Source organism: Myotis brandtii, unplaced genomic scaffold (assembly GCF_000412655.1).
Source record: "Myotis brandtii unplaced genomic scaffold, ASM41265v1 scaffold131, whole genome shotgun sequence".
Classification (NCBI taxonomy): domain Eukaryota; kingdom Metazoa; phylum Chordata; class Mammalia; order Chiroptera; family Vespertilionidae; genus Myotis; species Myotis brandtii.
The window spans coordinates 417,380-427,521 of record NW_005354632.1 but is presented as its reverse complement, the minus strand read 5'-3'; the positions used below and the strand labels follow the sequence as shown (position 1 = coordinate 427,521).

Sequence of the window (10,142 nt, the reverse complement as noted above, 5' to 3'; positions counted from 1 at the left end):
TATGAAGTAGCAACGAAAATAATTTTATGGTTGGGTCACAACATGAGGAACTGTATTTAAAGGGCCAGACGGTTGAGAACCACTGGTTTAAAAGTAGAGCAGTATCTAAAGAAAATCAAGGGTAACAGATGCAAAAGGGAGGGAGAACTGTGTGAGCAGACCAGGAGTCCATTTGCTGTTTGTTTCAACTTATGTGTGTGTTATAAACCTGCATTTGTATATGTGAACTATTTTTATCTAAAAACTTCAAACCCTAATTAACACAGGATGGAGGGGTTGGGTGAGGGGAGTAGAGAAGTCCTAGCAGCTTGTTATTCTGACTGGCGACAGGTCCCTCTCTGCAGGACCACAGAGCTCCTCTGGGTGAGCACTTGACCCCCAAATAGTAGGAGGCTGCAGTGCTTACCGGAGTCTAGTCACTACTGTATCCTCACTTCATTCAGTACCAGATAGATCGTAGGCTGGATCTGGAAACAACTTGGAGCATTATAATCTTTTTTACCATGTCACAATTTATCTATTTATCCACATATAATCTTAAAATGTGACCTAAGCATGTGCCTTTCCCTGTAGGTAACAGAAGGCCTTTCCTCTTCCACATGACAACTGAATCTTAAGACTCACAGGGGCATGACAGGCTGCAGATGAGTTTAATCTGTTTGGGGGGTTGTTTTATCCTTCCTTCCAGTGTCATTGTCTCTCAGTGGACCAGCATGCTGAAGGTTGTAGCTTTGCACCTGAGGAGGCACAAACTGACCTACGCCACCATCGATGGCTCTGTCAGCCCCAAACAGAGAATGGACTTGGTAGAGGCATTTAACAACTCCAGGGGCCCCCAGGTACGAGCTGGTCACATCAGAGTTAGAGAATTAAGAGCAAATTTTTCTCCGTTATACAGAGAATTCTAATGTAGCAGCTCAATTTAAATATATTCATAGCTTTGATCCCTCCAGGTCTTTTAAATTTATTAGACATTTATGGGGTACATATCAAAGTATGCAGATACTCTAAAGAATAAAATATGAGGGCTAAAAGGAGAGGGAGAGCAGAACTGGATAGGTTCAAGAGAATCTTTGTGGAGGAGGCAAGTTTTAAAAAATGGGTAGGATTTGGAGATGAGGAAATATGGGGGGACGTGGAAGAACGAGGCATCTGATGATGGATAGTAAGACTTTGGAAAGCATTCGTGAGTGACGGGAGGATCATAGAGGTGCTGAGGGTGGGGGTGCAGAGACGGATGGGATAGACAGAATCTGGTTAAAGGGAAGTGTATTGAGCTAGCCACCCCCAGTCCTCTAGAGTGTAGTATTTGTATATTTTGGCAGGCACACAGTGTTTTGAGATTCACTCACCAAAAAACTGAAATGAGAATTTTCTTAAAGGTGGGGCATTTCACAGTTTCAAAATTTACGGCAGCAGAAGGAAATTCGATAGGAACTTGGTGCTGCTCTGTACTGATGTTGGCCTTGAACCTGGGACAGAGGAGAGCGTATTACATGGAGTTACTGATGTGCTTTCTTTTGTAGGTCATGCTCATCTCTCTTTTGGCTGGAGGTGTTGGTCTAAACTTGATTGGTGGAAACCACCTTTTTCTTCTGGATATGCACTGGTAACAACAGTTCTGGATTTTTCTTGAGTTTCACAGCAGAGCCGGGGATCAGCAGGCTGGAGGGGCAGCAGGGCCTGTCTTCTTTGTTGACTCGGCTCTATCAGTGTTAGGGAGATGCTGCTGCACACGTGTGTGGAGATGCAGGGCTAGTGGACAGCCCTGAATTCCTGACCAGCAAGGCTTCAAATGCTACTGAAAATAGTCCATTCACTTTATTGTTATTCTAACGTCTGTTTCCATGGAAACTGGGAGCAAGGCTTTTCCTATGACTAAGACCTAAGACCTGCATCCCTCAGTTCTGACTCTTCAAAATACCATATTTCAGACATATGTGTTGACCTCCAGGGAACTCTCAACCCTAGAAAAGAGGGAGCAGCATTACTCTGTCTAAAAGGAAAAGGGGGAGGGATTTTCTAATTATGTTAGGACTACACTTAACACGTCGCCCTTGGCCTCCCACGTAGTGTCAACACCAGGAGCATAATAGCAAGCACCTTTCCCGGAAATAAGATAAATGAGTATGTGTTGTCAGGAGAAAGTGTCATAATTAGTCCCAGCTTTTGGTTTTCCGTTTATGCCAGCCAGGGATTGGTGCATGTGGGTCTAATTCTTTGGCAGTTGAATCACAGAATATGAAAGCTGAGAAAGGTATTCAGCTCTCACATTTCTAGGTAGCAGCCAGGAATGTAGAGGGTTGAGGTTAGATGACTTGCCCAGGGTCCCCCAGCTAGTTAGTGACCGAATTTGAATGTTGGTTCCACCTCTGTTACTGTTTGAACTGATGATAATGCTGAGTCACTATTAGCAGTGACCCCATTTTCTCATTAGAGAGCGGGAAATATCTGACACCACACTGTCTGCGGCCAGTATAGCCAGGACAGGGATCTGCAAGCTTTTTCTGTATATAGTTTAGGCCAGATAGTCATTATTTTAGGATTTGAAGGCTGCATAGGTCTCTGTTGTATATTCTTCATTGTGGGATTTTGCTTGTTTTTACAATCCTTTAAAGCTGTGGCAACCATTTTTAGCTAAAGAGCCATACCAAAGTCAGGCTGTGGGCTGGATTTGCCTATGGAGTTGGCTGCCCTGGCCTAGGATGTCTGTGCCATTGAGCTTTACCTCTTTTCTACCAGGAACCCCTCACTTGAAGATCAAGCTTGTGACCGAATTTATCGAGTAGGACAGCAGAAAGATGTTGTCATTCACAGGTAAGTAAGGGTTTCCCAGGACCTAGGACCCTCCCCAAGTTCTGCTTTCATGCCAGTCTTTCTTGCGTAGTATTTTAATAGAATGTAAAGTATTTGGTGATCGTTTTACTAATGATGCTACTGAGGCACATCCCCCCTTGGACTCGCAGTCAGGAAGGGAACACAGGCAATTGGAGGATGACCTTGGAATTGGCCTCTGCAAAGAAGAGCAAGTTGTCTAGAGTAGTGAGCCTTAGCTCAGTCAGGGCAGCCCATGAAAAGACCCTTGCCCTCTCTCCCTCACCTGCTTATAACTTTTATTTTGACATAATTTCAGACATATAAAAAATGTAAGAATTCTTATAAGAATAATACCCAAAAAATCCTGCGTGCGTGCGTGTGCATGTGTGTGTTTGTGCGTGCGTGTGTGTGTGTACATGTACATGCAAACTTTTTTCTGCACCATTTGAGAGTAAGTTGCAGGCATGGTGCTTATTTATCCCTAACTACCTTACTATGCATTTTCTAGAAATAAGGACATTTTCTTACATAACCACAATAAAATGTTCAAAATCGGGCTGTTAACAATGTACTACTGATATAATACCTAAGCTATGGACTTTATTCTGTTTTGCCACTTGTTTCAATGACGTCTTCTCTGCAAAAGAAAATACTAGATCCTGCGAAGCATTCTGTTGTCATGACTCTTCTCTCCTTTTATGTGGAATAATATCTCAGTCTTTTTTGTGTTTTATGTTTGAAGAATACAAGCCAGTAATTTTGTAAAATAGTCCTCTGCTCGGGACCCTCTTCTCTTTAAAGACAATGAAACCTGCCTTGATGCTACAGTCCTCTAGCTGTGGACCTCTTTTTCTCCTTCCGTTTCAGGGTCACCTTTCCTGGAGAATTAGAAATCACTGACTGTCTTTACTTGCTTAGCTCCCATTCATTCCTCAGACTTTACCAACTGACTTTCACCCTATTGTTCCACTGAAATTACTCTTGCTAAGGGCACCAGTAAGTCCCAAAATTTGCCAACTACAGCAATTATGTTGGCTTTCCTGTCTTGAGCTCTCTTCTCACTCTGGATGCACCTCCCTAAAAATCCTGTCGACTCCAGTAACTCCCACATCTGTATCTTCAGTTCCAAGATCTCAACTCCAGACCCGATCAGTATCTGAATCTGACTGCCCAGATTCTCACCCATTACTCATTGAGCGTTAACTCCTCGGTGGAGCCTCCCTCAGTACTCCAGACAGATGTACTTGCTCCTTTTGCACACTGGACATGCTTCCATCATAGCACTTTCTGGCTAGTATTATTATTGTTTATTTTAATCTCTTTCTTTTGGGTTCTCTTTGAGAGCAAGACTTATGTTAATCTCTCTATACCTACACTTAGCGTAGTACATGGCATATAGTGAATGCTTAATCAGAAGAGGTTGCGTGATTGAATGACAACAATGGCATTTCCTCAGTTTGTAAAACCTGTTACAGTGTGAATTAGCCCAAAAATCAGATACTCTGTTTAAACCAGCACACAGGCCTAGCGAAACTTCCTTTCCATCTTATCAAGGCAGAGCTGTTTGTGTAAAAGCTGGCTCTCTATGCTTTCATGGATAGGGATATCTTTTGCTCATATTGGCATTTCTCAATTACCTGCTGCAGAAAGAAATAAAAAAGTCAATCTGAGTCACATCATTTTAAATGGACATATATTTAGTCTGGGTTGTCTGGGTTGCCTAAACTTAAGAGTTCTTAACCAAACCTAAGAAAGCTTAAATAAAGGAAGACACCCCATTTAAAAACTAAAGCATAAATAGAAGTTTGAACATGTTATTAGATATGCTGCCTTGGATTTCTAATTGTTTGCTTGTCTGTGTTTCAGATTTGTTTGTGAGGAAACAGTGGAAGAGAAGATCTTGCAGCTCCAAGAGAAAAAGAAAGATTTGGCCAAACAGGTTCTATCAGGATCTGGAGAATCTGTCACCAAGCTGACCTTGGCTGACCTCAAAGTCCTTTTTGGCATCTAACTGCCTGTTTGTAGAGCTCAGAAGGGTGCCACTGTTGGTGTGTGTTAGGATCTGGGACCACGGCCTAACCATGGTCCCTTGGGCTCTCCTTGCGTTCCATGTCACCATCACGCCTTCTGCCCTCCTCAAGGGAGGCATACGCTAACCCCCAGAACTGAGTGAGTGACGCGAGCCGATACATGACTTCAGATGAAAGAAAATGTCTTTGCGCTGGGTAACTTTGGAAAACAACTCTGGGAGGGTTGTACGGAAGCTTCAGTAAGAGCTCTGTTGCCTTTCTCTTGTCAGCTGATGGGGACTTAGTGTTATTGCCTTTCTAACACCTCTTTCTCTCCTGCCCATGAGGCTGCTCCTGTAACCGTCTCTTTATGGGCCAAGCAGAGAGTGGACCTCACGCCCATTCCTCTGCAGTGGTCTCACTTCCAGGCCCTTCTCCTTCTCAGGGTAAGATCAGAGAGGTGCCCTATACATCATTGTGTATTGCTATCATATCATGTACTATTTGTGTCATAATTTAGTATTTTTATCATTTTTATATTATTTGTATTTTTACAAATCTACAGTATTCATAGCATTTAGTATTGTTGTGTTCTTTAGTCTTTGTACCATTGTATCATTTAGCATTGGTATAATCTAATGTGTTTGACAGTGTAACAGAGATAATGCTGTGTTCATTAAACCACATTTTCTTTCCTCCTGGGTACCCAGAGAGCCAGTCTTTACTGCAGTTACATGGGTCATATTACTGAGTTCTCATCCTGGGAATGAGGACAGAAGTGATGTAAGTCATTTTTTTATCTTTCCTCTATAACTTTGCAAGAGATTCTTCAGGCTGTTTCTTTCCTTACCAGCCCACTGGATGCAGAGGACCCGATGAAAGACTACAAGGCCCCAGAGAATTGCAAAGCCTCTAGATTAGAGATTCGTACCCTGGTTTTTGCCATGGACCCTTTTGGTTCCTGAGTGACTGGGACAAAAGTCTTCCCCATATGTGGTTCCCTTCTCACCCCAGCTCACCCACATTGCACTGTGACATGGTTTTTTAAGGCACAGAGATTTTAGGGTTGTTTATATAAGAGTTAGTACCCTAATACAAACCCTTTAGAATTTTATACTTTGGGAAACGAGTCAGATTTCCTTCTTCCCATTAGCAGCCTTTTCCAGAACACTTACTGTGCTAATTGTGCTAGAAAGAATTGTAGTTTTTCCTAGATAGACCACTACCCTCCTTTGAGTTGGGAATAGGAAACGAAATCCTCTGTTAACCTAGTCATGGTCTGGACATAGGGGCATTGGAACCTGTTTAAGCAAAAATGCCTTTCTAGGACAAGGCCTAAGGCAGTGATGGCGAACCTATGACACACGTGTCAGAGGTGACACGCGAACTCATTTTTTTGGTTGATTTTTCTTTGTTAAATGGCATTTAAATATATAAAATAAATATCAAAAATATAAGTCTTTGTTTTACTATGGTTGCAAATATCAAAAAATTTCTATATGTGACACGGCACCAGAGTTAAGTTAGGGTTTTTCAAAATGCTGACACGCCGAGCTCAAAAGGTTCGCCATCACTGGCCTAAGGCCTACAAAGGGAAAGATAGTATGGCCTGGTAGGAAGGGTTCGGTTTAGAACTTAGACTTAACTCCAGTTCCAGGTTCACCTTGGCTGGGGGTGTAACCTTGAAAAAAATCCTTCACTTCTCTACACTTTGGTTTCCATATTTGTAAGGTGGGTATTGTTTTCAGAACTCAACAGCCACAGTGCGGTCGCTGATAGAATCAGGAAATGAGAGATGTAAGATCACCCTCCCGGAGGTATGCTATAAGATCAGCACGCCCGGGCAGAGATAAGTGTCACCTGAGCAGCAGTGGCTCCCAGGCCAGCAAGAACGTATGAACCCTGCCTCTGCCCCTTGCTGATTGTCTGATATTAGGCTGGTTACAGATTCCCTGCCCATCTCCATTCTGTTATCTATAAGATACCTAGATTAGCATATATCTCAGTGTGCTCCACTGGGAATTCACTAACAGATACACCTGCTATGACCCGTTTGACTAAATAGACAGTGGGTCGCCATCAGAAAGCACGTTAGATGAACATAGTCGGTGTTCGTTCCAAGCACTGGTTAGGACAGAGGAGCTGTTAGCTTGGAAGTCCAAGTATTCTTGCTCTTGGTCTGGAGAAGGATGAAGGGATTATAGCCTACAGTATTTGGAGTCCATGGACCAATGTAATCTGCTGTAAGATTCCTTCTGGCATCATAAACAGCTTCTCTAGTGTTCCTTGTTCTGATGCTAAGCTAGCAAAGCCACCTAACTATGTCATGGGTGGGTGTTCCTGTAACAGTGAGATGCTGTTGATTAGATGTGTGTGTAGTAACAGTTGGAACCACTGTCCTGGTGGCGTGAACTATACTAAACATGCACCCTTAAATTCTAGCCCCAGGGTGAAAATTTCTCATGGATTCATTAACATAAGTGGCATGCTGGTGACTATCTCAGGCTCACGTTCATTTTAGTTACCGTGAGTCAGTTTTTTAAGCATAACCAGGTGCGTCTTTGCCCCCTCCAGCAGTGGGCCACCTCCCAGGGTGTAGTGGTCTCATCGAGGTGCTGCCCTCTGAGTCCTGGCAGTGCCAGGCAGCCTTCCTCTCTGACACCACAGCTGCCAGGTCTTGTTCCACCTGCCTGCCCACCTCACCAGACTTGGGCAAGGATGAAATAAGATGATAAGAGTTTTGTAAACCATGGCATGCCATACAAACACCAGTGTTACTGCTGTGGGACCAGGCCTGGGAATATGAGAATCCAGCTGCAGCATGGGTGTGGCTGAAAGAGCCAGATGGTGAACATCTGTCACCAAAGCACAACACTGCTGAGCACCAGTTTACGGGGTATATCCCATGGGACGGAATTGCCTCATGGAAGGTTTATAGTTTGACTTCTCTAGCAGAGTTGATCAAAAAAGGGGCATTCATTGTGCTTGCCATGGCTGGATGGAACCCTGGCCCTTTAAAAACCCGCCAAGGTTTTTAAACCTTGCATGCAGTCATCATGAACACCAGTGGGTGGAATGACATTTGTGGGACGCGACCCATTTCTCTAGGAGTGGTGATGTAGAAGGACTCTTAGGAGCACTGGGTGGTTTCCTCTCTGATGGTCTGTGTTGCCCAGTGAAGTGGCTGTCAGCAGGCCTCAGGTGAAGCCAGATTCACCCGCGCTAATGGGAGGACCATGGAGACGCCAGTGCTCGGTGTGACCTTTCGGGTTCTCTGAAGTCTTGCTGTCTACCGTAATGTCTGGAGAGAATTGGGTTTACAAAGTGGGATATTGTGCTACGCTATGTAGCATCTGGCCCTAGGAGAAGACAGAATTAAGAAGCATAACTGCAGTCACAAAGTGAGGTATGGTAGGAATTTAGAATTCCTAGGCATATAGCTTAGATTAAAATGTTTTCATAAATAAAAATGAAGTGAGGGTCAGTTCCAGTACCAAGTACCCCAGGACTCAGTAGCTAGAGGACAAAGCCTAGCCCCTGGGGAAGGAACGGGGACACACACATGTAGCTACACGGGGTCTTTACTAGCTCGAGTCCCTTTTTCCAGAATCGACAGCTGAATCTGAATGTAGGTAGAGTTTATATGTGAAAGAAAAGGTCGGGAGAATACTCTTACTGCTTAATTATTTATACATTAATTAAAATGTGTATATTAAATGTGTCAGGCACTGCTGGGCATTGAAAAGGTAAAACCAAAACCAATCCCCATCCTCCTGCGGCTACAGTCTAGGAGGGGGACAGGCATTACTCAGATCCTCATGGATGACTGTGACGTGCAATGGTGAGATCCGCATGGAGAGGTCCATGTAGCTGGGGGGGCTAAAAACTAGGTTTGACCTGCTTAGGGAAGACTTCTCTGAGGAAGTGATGAGGGAATTGGAATCAGTATGTAGAAAGTAACAAGGCCAAGAGAGAAATGCCTCTTCCTTATTCTGCTTAATTCGCATTCCCTTCACCCAACCGCCTCTTCACTGAGACAGACCTAACACCCGGGTGTACAGCCTCTGGAGTGAAGCTGAGTGACTATTGCACTTCAGAGATTAGAGAGTGGGTGGGCTGGCAGGTGTATGTGTGTGCTTGTTACCCAAGACAACCTCGGTGTTTATCCTGTTACAGTACCCCAGGGGACGAAGACTGTAATTATGGCTCTTTTTTCTGACCTATTAGCACCAGAGGTATAACTTACATCATAATACTGCATTGTGTGATGCTTCAGTGCTCACAACTCAAAGGTGATTTCTGAAGCACCTTGTTACACTTGGGGACAATTCCTAAATGCTCAGACTTCTTTTTCTCCTTACCTTGGAGTCTTGGGCTCTGCAGCTCACTCATACTTTGTCAGGTTTTTCAGCTGGCAGGGCAGCTCAATTAAATTGAGTGTAGATTCCACTGTAGCGTAGGCCAAGGACACCCCTACCCCCACCTGCACAATCTTTCTTAATATTTGTAATGGAACTGTTGCCATTAATATTGCTTAAGGGCTAGGGTGTTTGCCAAAACCTAGGTATCTTATAGAAGTTTTCTGTTGCTCATCTACGGTAGTGTTATCCAATTATTGAAATCTTTTCCAACTGGAATAAATAAGCTTTTTATCCTCATTTCTGAAATCTGATTCATTAAAAGACCATGGAGGGGTGGGGGATGATGTAAATACAATAAGCTTCTTCGTGGCAAGCAATTCCCTAAATGTCTAAGGTCATTAGAAAATTCAAGGCTGGTCCCTATGGTGCATTTCATTTATCCAACATGTTTGAGAGAGACCGAGATTTTTTTTCTAAGTGGTATTTGGTTAAATGGCAAATATTGGAGTTTGGGGAAGGGAAGTCTGGCTTGTAGAAAGATACAAAGGAGATCCAAACTAAAAATTCTACTAATCAAATTTTTATTCATTCAACAAAATATTGATTAAGCTCTACTGTGTGCCAGGAACAATGTAAGATACACAGGGACAATATAGTAGTTAATAAATGCCAAATCTCTGCCTTCATAGAGCTTACAGTCTAGTATAAGAGGACAGACAATAAACAAATAGAATATATATGGTAGATGGTGATTAAGCCGAGTAAAGGTAACATGGAGTCCTGGTGAGGGGAGGGTTGCTCTTTTATACGGTGTACTTAGGGACCTCTCCAGGAAGACACTTGACAAAGCAGAAACCTGGGGGGGGGGAGGTGATGGGGTGATAGGGCTGCAAGACAAGAGTACTTGGAGGATTTGAGAGCACCAGGCAGGCCAGCGTGGCTGCAATAGAGGGAT

General features: G+C 43.6%; 1 protein-coding gene and 1 long non-coding RNA gene across 2 annotated transcripts in view; both read left to right on the top strand.

The window, feature by feature from the left end:
* Positions 1–5,527, top strand: part of TTF2 (transcription termination factor, RNA polymerase II) — a 35,224-nt gene extending 29,697 nt beyond the window's left edge. Inside the window, exons 20-23 of the mRNA XM_005859947.2 lie at positions 689–839; positions 1,527–1,609; positions 2,743–2,817; positions 4,684–5,527. Of these exons, the coding sequence (XP_005860009.1) occupies positions 689–839; positions 1,527–1,609; positions 2,743–2,817; positions 4,684–4,828 (454 nt within the window). The 3' untranslated portion in view covers positions 4,829–5,527. The remainder of the gene's footprint in view (positions 1–688; positions 840–1,526; positions 1,610–2,742; positions 2,818–4,683) is intronic.
* Positions 5,528–7,205: 1,678 nt separating this feature from the next.
* Positions 7,206–9,484, top strand: LOC106725021. Its single transcript, XR_001360858.1, has 2 exons — positions 7,206–7,402; positions 7,439–9,484. It is a non-coding gene; the product is annotated as an uncharacterized LOC106725021 (long non-coding RNA).
* The last annotated feature ends 658 nt before the right edge of the window (positions 9,485–10,142 follow it).